The sequence below is a fragment of the Acanthochromis polyacanthus genome, chromosome 1 (assembly GCF_021347895.1).
Source record: "Acanthochromis polyacanthus isolate Apoly-LR-REF ecotype Palm Island chromosome 1, KAUST_Apoly_ChrSc, whole genome shotgun sequence".
NCBI classification, from domain to species: Eukaryota; Metazoa; Chordata; class Actinopteri; family Pomacentridae; genus Acanthochromis; species Acanthochromis polyacanthus.
The window spans coordinates 18,873,396-18,889,783 of record NC_067113.1 but is presented as its reverse complement, the minus strand read 5'-3'; the positions used below and the strand labels follow the sequence as shown (position 1 = coordinate 18,889,783).

At 41.9% G+C, this 16,388-nt stretch overlaps 2 protein-coding genes across 2 annotated transcripts; one reads left to right on the top strand and one right to left on the bottom strand.

Annotated features, from left to right (window-relative positions):
- Positions 1-298: 298 nt before the first annotated feature.
- LOC110947998 (photoreceptor outer segment membrane glycoprotein 2-like) lies at positions 299-5,544 on the bottom strand. The gene is made up of 4 exons (XM_022189364.2): positions 5,305-5,544; positions 4,188-4,996; positions 2,084-2,330; positions 299-1,382 (listed from the first exon to the last, which is right to left on the bottom strand). The coding sequence occupies exons 2-4, from the start codon at positions 4,766-4,768 to the stop codon at positions 1,110-1,112; spliced, it is 1,101 nt and encodes a 366-aa protein (XP_022045056.1). The 5' UTR covers positions 4,769-4,996; positions 5,305-5,544; the 3' UTR covers positions 299-1,109.
- A 4,496-nt stretch (positions 5,545-10,040) lies between these two features.
- LOC127534683 (uncharacterized) lies at positions 10,041-14,840 on the top strand. Its single transcript, XM_051950540.1, has 9 exons — positions 10,041-10,166; positions 10,257-10,431; positions 10,530-10,863; positions 10,940-11,027; positions 11,105-11,160; positions 11,251-11,411; positions 11,511-11,940; positions 12,976-13,076; positions 14,487-14,840. The coding sequence occupies exons 1-9, from the start codon at positions 10,135-10,137 to the stop codon at positions 14,595-14,597; spliced, it is 1,488 nt and encodes a 495-aa protein (XP_051806500.1). The 5' UTR covers positions 10,041-10,134; the 3' UTR covers positions 14,598-14,840.
- The last annotated feature ends 1,548 nt before the right edge of the window (positions 14,841-16,388 follow it).

The following is a 16,388-nucleotide window of genomic DNA, read 5'->3' as shown; positions in this document are numbered from 1 at the left end:
TCCACTGAATGAATATGAGAACATTATCCCAGGGGGGTACAACAGATATTTTGGAGAGACCACCAAAAGATTGTAAGAAAAAATGAAAGCTGCTACCGACCTCTCACTTTTACAAAGTATTATTCATATATATATATATATATATATAGATCTATCTAAGTGTTAATTAGACTTTTCAGCTTTTTATTTTCTGAAAAGAAATAAAAGAAGCTCAACAGATAAGATCCTGCAACCAGTCAAATCTATCATATCAAAGTCTAATAAAAGAGGCTTGCAGTGATAAAACAATGACAGAGAAGAGGTTTAAAAGGTTTTATTGTCAAGCTTTTGGTTGCTCATCCTAGCACAAAGTGTTCTCCTTAGATGATTAAACCGTGGAGACATTTCTGAGGCACGTGAGATTCGGTTTTAAGCAATGACTTAAGTGCTCTAAAAAGCCTGTTATCAATTACATACAGACTTCTGTTTGCTTAAGTGAAAGCATGATGATACTGTAGTTCTGATATTGTTTACTAACCATGGTACTACTCTGTTTGTTAATGCAGTTAGGCAAGTCAGGAAAAAATGCACATAGAGGATCCAAAAATGTTACTATTGTTCGTAACACCCAGAACCTGCTAACCAAATACCTAAAAGTGTGAAATTTAGCTTCTAGACTGCAAATTCTTGTTCTAAATTATAATCTCTGGAATTTCTACCATGTTCCGATGAAATCAAGCAATTATAATTTCTGACTCAGCACTACTCTATCTTCATCTATCAATAATATACTTTGCATTTCAAGTTCATATTGATTCCAGTGTTGCAGCTGGCAGATGATATTTTGGGCACTAGTTGCAAAACCACATGATACACAGGCAACAAGATATCAGTTGTAAACAACAGATTACAGTACACGTGTAGAAAAATGTACAAAATTATGGTAATATATGTTATGGTGGTTTTTTGATCAAAATGGAACATTTATGGAAAGATTTGTAATCATTTGTGGTTGTATAAAGTCAATAAGGTGTAATCTGCAGAAAATCAAGTCATACAGAGGAAAAAGAAACACAAATGTAATGTGAACAACGCTTTAAAGTCCAAATAGAAATGCTGTTTACTTGTTTTCAAATGTCTTCAGTAATCTGCTTTGGTGGAACATTGTCAGGCCCGTAGTGTGCTTTGGAGGTGGAGGGAACGTTAATGTTGGGGTCTCCGTTGTTGGAGGTGTCTATCTGGTTGTTTTTGCCGAGGCTCTTGATGATGTTCAGGTTGATGCGAGCGGTTTCCATGAAGCTGTTTTCCAGCAGCCAGCCGTCAGATTCAGAGTTGGGGTCTCCTTGTCTCAGCACATTTTCCAGGGAGGTCTGGAGGTAACGAACCCCCGTCAACACTGACAGCTGGAACAAGACAGACACAAGTATTAGTGAGAGGAGCACATAAAAACATGAAAGCAAATCATGATATGCAGTAATTTTGCAGTAGAGGACCATGGAGGAGTCCACTTTTAACCCTCCTGTTGTCCTCATTTACAAGTACCCAAAAATTTTGTTTCCTTGTCTAAAAAAAATTTCAAAAATTCAGTAAAAAAAATCCTCCAAATTTCTGCAAATTTGCAAAGTCTTCAGGAAGAAAATTCCAATAAATCCTTAAAAATTTCCAGTAAAATTTTTATTTTAAAAAATCCACCAAATGTGGCAAGAAAATTATTGTAGATATTTTCAAAAAATTAGTAAAAACCTTCCAAAAGTCCTAAAAATATCTTAAGTGATTACATCTATATCAGTAAAATTTCTTATATTTTCTTTAAAAACATTCACCATGAAATCAACCAAAATCCAGCAAAATTTGCTGGATTTTGGTTGATATATGTAGTATCTGATCAGATACTACATATTGTTGTGAATGTTCTTAAGAAACATTTTTAACATTTCTGTTTTTCAACCAAAAACATTTCAAAAATTTCACAAAAATGTTGAAAATGTGAACATCAGAAGTTTCACTGTGAACATATTTTTTTCTCCACATTTTCAAACTTTAAAACGGGTCAATTTTGACCCGCAGGACGACACGAGGGATAAGGCCTTCTGTGATTCCTCACCTCAAACAACCAGGTTATGAGGACTGCGAGGCCAATGGACTGCATCATGTGAATGTAATACTCCAGCAGCGCCTGGCGACACCCTTTCATCCACAGGTTCAGCTCCTCAGTCTGGTGCTCGTAGCTGAAGTGGGCAGAGTTGTTGGTGATCTGCTGCTGGATGCAGGGTCGGGGGGAATTAGTGTTGCAGCAGCTGAAGGGGACTCCGTCCATCAGGTACTTCCCCTCCACGTTACTCCTTAACCGGCTACAAGGTGGGAAATGGAAGACGTTCAGCGTTTGTCTTTTTGGTGTTTCAGTGTGCTAGATCTAGATAAAAGCAGCAGTCTTCTGTATTTAGGAAGACACATTAGGATCATTTGGGATAGAATTGATGACATTATGACTGATTCTAATATCTTTAACCAAGCTGTGCCTCGTGATGCTTCATAATCACATTGCTGGCAGCTCAATTCCCATCTTCGACCTGTGCTACCTGTCATAACCTTCCTCTCTCCTCTTGTTTCCTTGTTTTATCCTCAGTGCCAATTACCAGAAATATGCCATGAACATCTTAAACTTCTTATCTCTGTCTAGTTCAGAGCCTGAGTGCTTTTTGATGTCTGATCTTGGATCCAAATTCATTTTTCAGCCTGCCAGATTAAGTAAAAAAAAAAAGCCATCACACAGTCACAAATGTGGTTTCAGGCTGTGCAGTTGATTATAAATGTGCCTTCCTACATACAGAGGGCAGAAATCTTGTCAGTGTCAGGACTAATAGGTCACTTAGAGAAGAAACACAGAATAAACCTGAATCTTTCCGGATATTAGTGAGAACATGTCATCCCTGCCAATATTTATTCTCCTCTCCTCTTTACTCAACCAAAAAAAATAATAAAGTGAAATGTGTCACCGAATTCTCCAATATACAGATCTTTTAACTTTTTGTTTAGTATCTTTTTATAGACAGTGGCATGAATTATTTCAGTAAGTTTTATTTTTCTCAGTGTGTAAATACATTTATTATCTGACATCATGGTTTGAATTAGATTACATTTTACAGCTGCTTGAGGCCTGTAGAAACAAGCACAACATGTATCATCACCCAATAATCAGGTTTAGTTTCACGTCCAGCAGTTATACAGGTACATTAATATTCATGTTTCTTTCCACTTGGTGAATGTAATCCCAATATTGAACCTTTTTCCGCTGGTTTTGGTCTCCTCCAACTCCTGAGAGAAATATCTTTAGCTGTCGATGCTCCACTGTGTTCAGTCGTTGCTAAAATGTCCCTATGAAAATGTTTGCTATGAATTGTTTAAAGAATTTTAGGTCAACATTTCAACCTAAAACTTGTTTTAAATGTTGTTTAACAAGTGTTTTTTCCTGATGTTTAATGCTGTACACATCGCTTCTGTTATTCCACAATCTAACTTTGTGGTGATATTTTTCTTTGAACTCTAATCCCAAAAATGTGCGTGCTCAGGAACCGTGACCATCCGGAAGGGGTTTTGAAAGTGTTTTGCACAATTAAGTTTTCTTAATTTCAACCCAGATTGTTAGTATTTTCTATGAAAATGGTTTTAATATTTGTATTACAGTCTTTCATTTGTGGAATTCATTTTCCACAAATTTCAAATTTCATTTCATTTTGGTCTTCTTTTTTGCTGTTTTGACACGTGTTTGGTTTGTTGTGATTGCACCTCGCAAAGTCTGGTAAAGTCCCGCATTTTTGTCACCTCAGACTACATCTCAGGATTCAGAGAATTAAATAGCAATGTGATTCTACAGAGAGTGAGACAGCTGCTGTGATCATTACAAATATCCCACAGGGTGTGTCTAAAGTATTAAAGTGAAGAAATGGGAGTTTTTTAAAAATTGAAAAGAGCTTCTAGCAGCAAGTGGAAGCAATGTGATTAGAGCAGTGAGAGCTGAGCTGGTTAATGACCTGTAATTCATCATAATCCTATATAAAGGAGTGCAGCTACAGATCCAAGTGATGCTCAAATGTTTTAACATTTTCACATATTTGCCTGTATTTGTCATCAACGGGGAACAAAAAAATGCTGTAATTTCCACAGACCTCCTATTCTAAAGGTGAATATAGTCTACAGTCTGTACTTACTCCACAACCTCTTTCTGGGACATATCCAGGTAGCGGTTGCTTATCCACTGGATTTGAAACCAGTCTCTATAGCCGTTGTTTCCACAGCACTGGAAATGTATCTGCAGCAAGTCCACAGTGCGCTTCAGGAAGCAGCGTCCTGGGGTGTCTGTGTCCTTATAGAACCTCATGGCCTCCGTCAGCCCCAAATTCAGAGACTCCTCCAGCTCCCCGTGCATGCTGTAGCACATCAGAGCCCCCACCAGCACGCAGAAGGTGAAGAAGAAGGTGCAGATGATGTAGGGCAGCATGATCAGCTTCCAGCGCAAGAACTTGGTGGTGTCCACGCAGTCGTAGCAGATCTTCCCACCCAGGAAGTTGATGGCACAAGCAATGAGCCCCACCGCTATCAGCATGTTGGGGACGTACTGGATGTCCCTCTCAGCCATCAGCTCCCCTCGCTTGTTGATCTCCACCTTGAGGAAGAGCCCCAGGCTGAAGAGGATGGCCCCTGTAACCACTGAGATCCAGTTGAGGATCCACAGCACCTGGGCCAGCTTGTCCCTCTTGGTTTTGGTGAATTTGACTCTTAAGACTGCCATTGTCTCTGTCTCCTCTGTGCCGTTTTTTTCTCTTAAGTCCAAGGTGGGATTAAAGGTGGGACACAGGTAGAGCAGGGGAGAGGAACAAGTTATCCTGCAGGAGGTGTGGGGGGCCGAGGGGAGGGGGTCTGATTGTGCCGTTCTCTGAAGCTCCTTTCATAAGCAGCTTAGCCTGGTCTTCATCAGTATCATGTGGACGCTGCATTACGGTTGTACTGTAGGTGCTCTCTGAGACGGTAGCAGTGAGAGTATGACAAAAATATTCTCACATAACACCACAGTTTCAAGGAATGGAAAACACTTCAAAGACAAAATGCACTGATAGTCAATCAGTTGTATGCAAACAGAATCTGCAGGATTCACATGTAAGGCAAAATATTGAAAATCAGCGACATATAGCCTTGTATAGAAAAGGTTCCAACTTCCTTTTTAATCCAGTTATGCTTGATTTACAAAAAAATAATTATCCAAATATAAAATGTAAGAAATGGCTAGTAAAATGAAAATAGGACCCCAGGTAAGTCCACTGTACTCACCGTTGTGTGCTCAGCTCTAACCTAACACATCTGGCATCACTCTCCTCTTATTTTTACTTTGTTTTCCTGCTGACATCTTCAGATTTAGTCCTGGGAGATGCGAGTGGTTGGAGTGACACAGATAGCGTGAAGGCAGCCACAGTAGCATCAGAGTGAGACTAGTAACCAAGTCCTGACCCTCCTCCTAATCCCCTTTAATCATTAATCATCCCTGGGCCCCACAAGGGATTTGGCCCACCTTCTGCCACATACGCAAATCTGACTGTCCCGGCGCCGTGAAAGTACTGGCTGTTGCCTTTTGTGTCTGTGAGTTTGTGTGTGCTTTCACATGTGTCAAAGGTTAAAGTACAAAAAGACTGCAGTTGCACTGAATCTCTGTTATTTAAAGCATCGTCATGTTTAATTAAATTAGCTCGTAATGACAAATAAATAAGACAAATTATGTTCAGACAAAAATAATGTGACAATACTGAAACATAGTTTGCCCGAGGTGATTTTCATTAAGAGCATACACACATCAGCTTCAGGTGTAAATAGGTCAGAAAGGGCAAATTAAGAGTAAATACACAAGGACAGGGGAAAAAAGGTGCTGCTTCACTGCTCTCTACTGGTGGAAACTGTCCAGTGGGTTATTTTAGAATCTGACAATAGTTTTCTTGATTTTTTTGTCCATAAAATGCCTTTTTCTGATGGACCAACAATCTGAAATCTAAAGACATACGGTGTACTGTCATGTACAGCAAAGAAATACCTCAAAACCTCACATTTGAAAATCATAAAACAAAAAATGCTTTGCATTTTGTTAAGCAAAGAACAAAAACAATCATGCAACCACTAAAACAGCTGCTGATGAATTTGAATAACTGAGCATTTGTTGGTAGTACAACTCAATAAATGATGGTGTAGCTGGTGCTTTGCCTTTTGCCAAATGGTGATAAAAGCTTGTTTGTACATCACTGGCCAAAAGTGCCAAATTCTCCTCCATTTAAGAAGCATATTTTTAACCTCCTGCTCTCACCTCACCTCTGCTGGTCCAGCCTACTCTGTTTCCAACTTTCAGCTCACACACACAGAGACACAAACGTAAATATGCACTCACAGCCACGCTGCAAATCAGCCAATGAAACGTTAACTGAGAGTGAGATTAGTGGATTAACATGTACGAAAGTAGCTTGTGTAAGAAGAGAATGTTACTGTAGCCACGGGGCCAGTCAGCAAATCCACAAGGCAGACAGAACTCAACACTGCAGCACACCGACAGCCACACTTAACTGAGCTGCAATGGGCAACTAAACCAAAGTCACTGCACTGAGTAAGTACTGACCACCTGATTTCTCTTTGAAATAATTATTTAAATCATCACGTTCAGTCTTGGACAGTCCAGTGGTCTAATTGTAGAAACACGTCTAAGAGTGCATGTCATTAAGATGCCTTGTGCTATGCTTGATACACATGTCGAAATAGAATATTTAAAGTAAACCATAGATGTTTTTATTAATACCCACTGATTTTCTTTTGTTCTAATGACCCATGTGTGTAGACAGTAGACCCCCATGATTCAAGGCTCAGATATCATGCTGGATACAGAGAGTCAGTGGTCTGAGGCTTTGACCAGCAACAACATCAGAGCCATCATCCGCTGGCTAGCAAAGCTCACAGCTGAAGGTACAAAAAGACCTTTTTTTTTTTAACCAATAATTCTGCAAAAACACCTTCTATAAAATATTTGTTGCTCGATTCAATCTCCGACAAGGTGATGCTGATGTGGAGGAAACCCTACAGACCTTCAGCTGCTGGGTACAGAGGACATCAGAGTTTGCAAAAAAGGAGATATTAACCTTGTGTGAGTACATGTCACTTTCATTCTAAAGGGGCGTTACATGGGTTTAGTTCTGTGCTTTTGTAAAGCTGAAGGACTTGGTAGCAATGTATTTCCAAAAGGAATGGTCAGCATTTCCTGCTTTGCAAACGCATGCTTCCTTCAACCTCTTATTAATTAGGTTTTACGGTCAAAGTCTGCAGACTCATACCTAATTTGACATAACCTTGCGGACATCATCAGGGTTGTTTTCTGAACAGGCTGAGTAAAACCAGTGCAGCTCTATCAGCTCTAGTGCATAATCTGGACCCTTCCACCTGTCTTTTTAAAATTTTCTCAGGCTTTAGTCGCTGTCAGGGTCTGTGGATGTTCCTCGACCGGAGCTCCTTCACTAGAGTGCACATGTTGCTCCAGAGACTGAGGAACCTGCTCACGTTGGCCCAGTGGGCAAGAAGGCAGCTTTGCTCAGCCCACCTCTGGCATGGTACACATCCAGCATTCAGTGTGATTGATATCCTAATCTTAGACGTGTGTAACCTTTATGCCTTGTATGTTTAGGTGTCGGGGTCCCATGCATGATGTGCAGAGACACATGCGGCTCCTCGGACATCAGACGTGGCTGCTGGAACCGAGAACACAGAGCTCTGAAGCAGCACATCTGGTTGGGACGGCTGGTCCAGTGGTGGGGCATCACGGGGCTCATGTCCAAGTTCCCTGGTACAGATGATATCATCACACAGCAATATACTGATATGAAGGGCTGTAATCATATCTCTAAAAGGTGTTCTGCTCTGTGCTGTGGATGTCAGAGGCCCAGGAAGTGAAGCGCATTGCTCAGATGTGGAAGGAGATGGAGCACAGCCATCAGAAAGCTTGTCTCGAAACATCTGGGTAACTCTGAAATGATCTCTTTGATGTTGAGGAATTTAGAGCCATGCTGACATTTCCCAAACTCTCTGATCATTCTTTATCTGTTTCCATCTGATTTTGTATTTTCTTACAGGAGGGAGAAAATGGGAAGATTTAGTTCTTTGATTCACGGCATGGTGATGGAGCTGGACAGGCAACACGGCTGCATCTGGACGTCTGAAGATGGCAAGGATCAGTGCTACCCTCCCCCTAATCTGCAGGCCCTGCTGAAGCTGGTGCTGGTGCCTCGTATTGACAACATGTCAGTCCAGGCCATAGTATCCATCCCAACACAGCATCAACAACGCGTTCTGAAAAGCAGTCCATTCAATTCAGGTTATGTATTTCTTAACATGCATGTCTCAGCTCATGTACTTTATCCTGGATGTGGCGAATTTCCTGCAGTGCAAAGACGACCTTCTCCAGTCTTTCTGCCACGCCTTTACAATCCCAACAAGTTTTTCCCAACAAATTCGAGCCTTCTGGATGTTTGATCATGGACACGTAAAGGTATGTAACAAAGAAAAAACACGAGCCAGCTGACTGTGGAGGTGAGCTGTGATGGCCAGTTAACCATCCTATTGATTGCTTTAGTGTCCTTGTTCCAGAAGCCATAACGGTCTGCAGGTGACACTAATGGGTCATTTGAGTTGCGTATGTGATTAATGGAAAAATGTTACACTGAGCCACTGATTAGTGATGGAAAGAACTACAATATATTTCTCTTTTCTTCTTATATTTCATAGAAAACGAGCCATTTACCATTTGCTCACCAAAGCTGTTCTGTTGCACCCAGGCCTCCATGGAGCTGCTACTGAGCCCCAGGGCTGCTGTCCCCTGGTTATCCTGGCAGCATCGATGCATCATTCATTGTCTCCTGACCAGGAAGCAGCCTCAGGTGGCGCTACAGTACCTGCAGTGGACCAGACCTGCAGTACAGACCGCTGAGGATGCAAAACTCTGCGCAGATGTTCTCCTTCAGAGCAGGTACATCCTTGTATCCTGTGGTCTGATAATACAGGGCGTCCATAAAGACTCTTTACACTTTTAAGAATTTATTACAAAGGCAATTGATAAGATATCTTAACCACATTTATTTTATTGTAATCAGTGGTTGTCAAAGCTTTTTCTACCTCATTTAATACACCTCTAAATGGGCAGCATTAGGCGCACGAAGCACGTCAAGACGGTACTCGACTTCTTGTCATGTTGGCTGTAGCATAGCCTCATCAATGGTGGCAATGGCATCAGAAATCTTTTGCTTCAAGTCAGTAATGTCCCATATCTTTGTTCAATACACAATATCTTTAACATAACCCCTATGAAAGAAATCTAAGGGAGTGATATCTGGATACACATTGTGTCTTCTCTTGAAGAGTAGCCATTTTTTAGGGTTTCATTTAACAGTACTTCTTTCACCAACAGGATACCTGAAACACACAATTTCAATGTGATTACAAACCTTAATAAACACTGACTACATTAAAACAAATCTGGTTAAGACATCTTGTCAACTGCCTTTGGAATAAACTCTTCAAATTGTGAAGAAACTTTATGGACACCCTGTATATTAAACAACATTTCAAGCAGTCATGATTGTTACTGATTTATGGGCTTATTGTGTGTATCCAACCTCCAGTTGTGTGTCTGATGCCTGGGATGTGTTGAAAAGAGGCCACTCAGAAAATGAAGACATGGTCATGCATTTCCTCCAGGCCTGTAATGGACTCAGTCTGTGTGCAGAGGCTTTAAAGTACATTCCAGCAAGATACAAAGTGGGTGACTCACTCGCAACACAGCAACACATACTGTATAGACCAAAGATGTATGTTAGAAATACCCTTCCTGTCAAAAATCTTTATCAGGGTGAAGAAGACGACGACAGTGGAGTAGACACCACAAGGTTGCAAATGATGATGAAAGGTAAGACAGACATGATTAAACAGCCTGAGAACAGAAGGAAGTGAATTGTTTGTAACTACGAGATTGCTTTTCATTTTGCAGACAGACCAGCGTGTCCACTTTCTGCGAAGCTCTATCAGGCTCAGAAAGTGAAAAGACTGTCCTTAGAGGAGCTGCTCACTCTGGTCAGAAAGGCTGTCATGGAAGTGAGAAAACCATATCCTAAGATAAGGTACTGTGCTGTCAGAAATGGAGTGGCTGAACTATGTTGAAACATATGTCATGCCCCGGAGACTTCAGAGCTGTGATCTTTTTTTTCCAGTGAAGTGGTGTGGCCAGAGCACACAGAGAGGAAATCAAACAGCAAAGAAATATTTCTGTCAACCCAGGCTCTGTGTCATCTCACGCCCAGCCCTTCCCCAATGAATGTGGCGAAGGAAGAGGAGCAAACGTCACATACAGACAACCCAGAAGAAGAACAGCCTGTTATTTACAATGTATGCGCTTTCACTGACCTACTTAATAATGACAGCCGTGTACAGTAGCTAGGTGATTGTGAGAAATAAAGCCCCTGGCCTTTGTGTTTTTGTTGCAGAATCAAGACCATGTTTCATCTTTTGAGGATCTGAGCTCTGTGTCTGCCTCATCCTTCACCTCAGCTTCATCTCTGCCTCTGATGAAACAGGATCGTCCTTATGTGTACGAGAGGACTTTGACTCTGCAGAGGATTTCTTCTCTGCTCACTGACGGAGAGAACCAAAGCAGCGAAGATGAAGAAGAGGAAGAAGAAGAGAGCAGAACCCCTTCTTCAAACGATGCCCTGCCAGATAGCCGAGAGCTGCTGCTAACACCAGATGGCGCCACAGACCCTACCTCTATCAACAGCTTGAACAAAGACAATTCGATGGAACTGATGCTTTCCCCAGGGGGTAAGCTTTGTGTTGCATTTTATGTACACTTCAGGAGACTGTCAAAAGATAATTTAATCTTTTCACGTTTTAAAAGGAGGTGAAGAAGACAAGAATAGGATAGAAGAGAATATTTTCACAGTTGATGAACCTTCCATGGATGAAAACCATCCGTCTGACACAAGGTCAGAGTTCACCACACCTTTAGCAACACTTTTAAATTAAAAGTGACTCATATTTGTGTTTTTTGGTTCGATTTTAGGCTGAATCTCCATTCTGACAACCAATCAGTGCCTGATTTCCTCTCACCTGACTATGGTGTGTAGGTAGATGCAGCTGGAGTGACAAAATTATGTCAGGTTGAATTGTGTTGTACTGAATGTTCACTGTCTGGACTCTTATCTGCAGAAAAAGGTGCCAGCTGCAGCTGTGAAGGAGTGTCTGAAGGTATCATTCATGGTCCCCCAGATGTCAACCGAGAAGAACAATCAGACTGGCTCCCTTTGCAGGTTTTCAGTTGTAGTGAAGCAGCCACATCCGACAGTTTCCTGGAAAAGAAAATTAATCAGGTAGGTAACAGTGCATACTAGGTTGATTATTATGCCATAAATTTGGTGGGTTTTTTTTTTGGCAAATGAAGTCGAACATCTTGCACTTTGTTTACTTAGACAGCAGCTGAGCATCACCAGCAAGAGGCACCACTCAGATGCTTCAATCAAGACCTCCCCTGTACCCCGTCTGACACCACCCACGACCTGCTCACTGACCTTCACCAGAGCTTTGTTTTAAAGGAACCTAAACCCAGTGGCTCACCACAGACCACTGAGCAGGACAGGTCCCTCCCCACCACCATGTGCAGCTCTACCTTCCTCACACATCTTCAGGGCGTCTCTCTGACCTCCATCCCAACCTGCAGCATCAAAACCACCTCTGCTCCTTCTGATGCCACCAATGACAGCGCCTCAAAATACAGAATAGAAATGGATGAACTCTGTGTCCAAGGCAGCATGGGCAACTGGTGGCAACAGAGCACTGAGACTTGTACAGATTCAAGGGGTGTCTTATCTGCCGCAGAACCAGGAGCAGGCATCTCATCAGGTGAGGAACAAGCCGCACTATACATATAAAATCAATTTCAATGTTAGCTTGTACTTTGTATCATCCATCTTATGCATGTATCCAACTGTGTGTTATATGTTCCTTGTTCCCCACCCTCCCCTTCTCCACCTCCCTACCTCTCTTCCCCTCTACCTCTTCTGTCCCTCTCAACCCTCTTTTTTCCTGTTGAAAGGGTGTTTTTCTTGCCACTGTCGCCTTAGGGTTTGCTCTGGGGGTTCAGGCATATGGGTTCCGTGAAGCGTCTTGAGACAATTTGACCTGTAATTGGGGCTATATAAATAAAATTGATTTGAACTGAATTGAATATCGTGTACAGTGGTCAGCAGAGATAATAAAATGTGCTACTGGTTGTGTATTTGACATTTGAGCCCCAAAAGCATTACAAAATGGTCATTAGCAATATGGTAATTGGAAAAAAAACCCAGCTATGTCTTTGCTTGCAATGGGCGCAAGCTAATATTTAGTGTGTGTGTGTGTGTGTGTGTGTGTGTGTGTGTGTGTGTGTTGTGGCCAGCCCTAATAGCATGTCAGAGGAGCTGTTGTCCACTGCGGGGTGCAGGATGCAGGTGCATGTACCACTCAGGCAGGGGGGCTTGGCTGCTAGGAGAGGGAGACCGGGGAGGAAGTGAAGTGTCAGAGATTGGTTCCTTTAACCTTGCTGCAGCATTCAGTCATCCATAAAACAACCCCCTCTGCCTCTCCCTCCCTCCGCCCTCCACACTTTCTGTGGGGGGGGGTGTACCGTCTACCACTGCAGGCAGACCTCCCTCCATCTGCCAGGTTGCGCTGATCACCGCTGGGCCTCGGGGATCTGTGGCCTGTTGCCCCACATGATGCCCCAACCTTGTCACTGAGACAAGGGTTAAAGACATAACAGTGGAGCAATGTTGCATAAAATTAAAAGGAGAGTGTCTCTGCTGCCCAGATATCCATCCTGTTTTCTGCAGTGGATCATTAGAGAGCAACACTGAGAATCTTACACTTAAGTATGGTTTTATTTCTGTTCCTTTACAGATAATAAGAGGCCTTCCCTTGTCCTAACTCAGCCATACAACTACAGTCTGCTCAACTTTATGGACTTCACCACAAAGCAAAAAGGAGACAACAGCAAACAGGTACTTCTCATGTAGAATGCACAAAGACACTGACGTATTCATCATAAGGAGGCAAAAGACAAAAGTGGTCAACAGGGGTCACTATTGTTCCAGTTAAGATGCGTGTCAGGATTGGGATGATCTCATTTTTTCGTCCCTAAGGATTTCACTTCATCACAACCCAGCAGGTGCCCTCTTTACTACCCTTCATCCCTCTTTCTCCTGTCCTCCAGCATAAACATCACCGCTTTTAGCATCTCCGCCTACAATGATGTCATTTTACAAATACAAAGCAGGATGAATTGATTCCATTATTTTCTGGAACAAGTAAGAGAGAGTGTAGTTCCTATTTATTTGTCAAAAAAATCAGTAGTCACCTTTTTGTAATGTAAACCAAATTTCACTACTTTCCTGTAAATCACTGCTTGTGCTCTGACCCGAGCATCACACCGCTAAGCACTGTTGTATCACTGTGCGGATATGGAGAGGTAATTGCTTTAGTGAGGTTTCATTGGATAATTGTTTAATTGGGATGTAGTCACCTAATTATTTTGTCCAGAATTGGGGACCATATGGAGCTTGGCAGGTGAAACATAATTAGGCCATGTTAATTTATGATGATTACACCTGAGTATGCCTGAGCAGCCTATACTGTACAAACAGTGTGTGTCTATCATGGCCAATCTATTCTGGTTGTACAGTGCATGTTTTTCACTGATGGCATTACATTTATTACCTTGCAGTCTGTGTGTGTGTGTGTGTGTGTTTCCAAGGGGCTGTTTGGTAAGAAGGGCTGTTAGCGTTATCTAATTGTTCATCCCAGGCAGAAATAATACTTGTAGGATTTGCTTAATTGGCAGATAGAGAGATTAATGACTAATGTGTGAAAATGAGTTGAAGACAAACCCTTAATGGCTGATCAAACTCTCATCGACTTTGTGCCAGAGCGGCTACAGATAATAAAATCAGGATATTAAACATAGTTATTAGTGCAAACTATGAATTTTGATCTCGTCCCACATGACCTCACGCATGACTGTTTATGAGGATTGTTGGCACAGTTATAAATGAGATGTTCACACTGTGGTAAAAACAAAGTCATCCATCAAATCGTAGGCGATCACGCCCGCTTAAAGAGATATCACAAAATTAAACACTATCGACTTTATGAAAAATACCAATATTTGCACAGAGAGAGGCGGGGAGCTGTTGTGTCGAGTGATGTTGCATGTTGAAACATACAAGATTCAAGCGGAGATGAATGGCCTCTATTAGGAGCATTTAATCAGTGGCTGGCCCAGTGCTCCCAGTCTCCTGCGCCCCCCTGGGGAAAGATTAATGGGTACAGGATATTTCATCAGGCCCCCCACATCACTGCCCAGGATATGAGGCTGTAATTGTGTCTGTTTTCACCGTTGTTTTGTGTTGCAGGAGGAGAAAGAGGAGGCCGCAGGTTGGAGCAGTTCAATGAGAGCTTCACAAGGAGCCATAAGGAGCGGAAGAACACGATCCAGGAAAGGCAAACGAGTGAAGAGGATGTGAAGATACAACACTGTGACAAAGGGCTGTCTTTAAACATGATGCATGTTTCAAATCTGAGTAACTTATCTAAAAAAAAAATCATATTACACACTTGATGATCACCACCAACAATTTTGACCGTCACAACATCCATCTCTTCTCTCTCATCACTCACTTTGCCAGGTGTTTTTGACAGCAGCTCTTTCACTGATATTTCTTCACTGTAGTATCACATGTAAAAAAAAAAAAAAAAAAAAAAAACACTCACTGATTAATAAACCTCTCAGGAATTATTTATGACATAAATTCTAAAATATAAAACTCCAATGAAAAAGTGACAACACAGTGTTTCATGTCTTTTTTTTTTCTTTTTTTTTTTTTACAGTATTCTGGTCAACATTACAAGGATTCATGTTGTTCCAGTTTGAGCATAAATTCACTGCATTTAAAATGCACTGACAGTGTCCTTGCAAATGATTCTGCACTTTAGATTCTACACTGGTTTCCAGTGCTTGGAAAAAAAAAAAAGAAGGATGTTTGCTTTGCTGCCATTGCATCTCATGAAAAATTGATGACCTCCCGTTGCTTTCTTCTGCCCAACGCTTCCCATATTTGCACAAAGCCCAGGGACTGCATTTGGGTTAGCATCCTCCTCACTCCCTCCTCCTCTTCCTCCCTCTGTGGCTTGTACCGGGGGTGAATAACTTAACACATATTTCAGCTTGACACACTTCTGCTTTGGGTCTCCCCTGGGTGCTCAGTTCACGAGACCACACATGCTGTATTATTTAAAAGTAGGTTTTGGAGTTTGGTGCATGTAATCTCCTTTTTGTGTGAGGGGGGAGATGAATTATGAAGTTGTTCGGCCTTTTCCAGTGACCTTGCAGTTGTGGTACCATGTCTGAAGCCAGATGAAGTCTCAGAGCAGCAGCATAAGCATGTCAGCATAGTTGCTTTTGGCATTTTTAAGCCCTTTTCTTTTAGAAAAAGCAGAAAATTTTGTCTCACAAGCAGCCAATATGTATCATAGCAAGAAAGACCCAAAGTGATGTATTGCAGGAAATAGCAATCTGGACAGTTTATCATCTGCACAAGAAGAAAGATCTGCCACAGCAAAAATACGCAGAGAGCATGAAACATAAGTAACAATGCCTAATGATGCTAAAAGGCAAACTGCCTCAGAGCCTCGGAATGAAGTCAGCTTTCAGGCCAAGACCACACACACACACACACACAATAACTCAAGCTAATCTGAGAGCTGATACCATCATGAAAATCAGAGTGCTGTGGTGCAGCAAAAATGGCACATAAATCAAGTGGCTGGTAGATGATGCAAAATACTGCAGTTTGTATGATGGAAACAAATAGCCGCCTGATGTCTGGAAAGCTCTCGTATAAATGCTTGTCTTTATGTTGCTATGGTGTATTTCCCAGGAAACTGCAGGATTATTAATAACTCCTGAGGTCAAATGACTCAACTTGAGCCCCCGGTGATGATGCTGCAGCTGTGACACAGTTTGACTGTATGCTTAAGATTTTACATTTTAGCACTCATTTCTGAGACAGTCAAGAGAACACTTTTCATCTTTGTAGCATCCTGCATTAACAGACTTAGAATCAAAGCTAATGGTGATAATGCTGTAAATGTAAAAGGAGTAGTGGCAGTGGGTGTCTTGCCCACTGGAGGGCAGTGTGAGAAGCTCAGAGAGTGACTGGGTGGTCGAGAAAGGGGAGAGACACCTTGGCCAGCTCACCAGATGGGCTCAGTGGAGCATGTCAGATGGCTGTGACAGCTACCTGCCCTTCCTTAAG

What these genes read in the sequence shown, in the direction of transcription:
- LOC110947998 (XM_022189364.2), bottom strand. Translation starts at nt 4,768, where the DNA reads ATGGCAGTCTTAAGAGTCAAATTCACCAAAACCAAGAGGGACAAGCTG. An exon ending in TCCCAGAAAGAGGTTGTGGA is followed by an intron (nt 2,331 to 4,187) that starts GTAAGTACAGAC and finishes CCCACCTTGTAG; the next exon opens with CCGGTTAAGGAGTAACGTGG. An exon ending in TCATAACCTGGTTGTTTGAG is followed by an intron (nt 1,383 to 2,083) that starts GTGAGGAATCAC and finishes GTCTTGTTCCAG; the next exon opens with CTGTCAGTGTTGACGGGGGT.
- LOC127534683 (XM_051950540.1), top strand. Translation starts at nt 10,135, where the DNA reads ATGGAAGTGAGAAAACCATATCCTAAGATAAG. An exon ending in AACCATCCGTCTGACACAAG is followed by an intron (nt 11,028 to 11,104) that starts GTCAGAGTTCAC and finishes GTTCGATTTTAG; the next exon opens with GCTGAATCTCCATTCTGACA. An exon ending in AAGGAGACAACAGCAAACAG is followed by an intron (nt 13,077 to 14,486) that starts GTACTTCTCATG and finishes TTTGTGTTGCAG; the next exon opens with GAGGAGAAAGAGGAGGCCGC.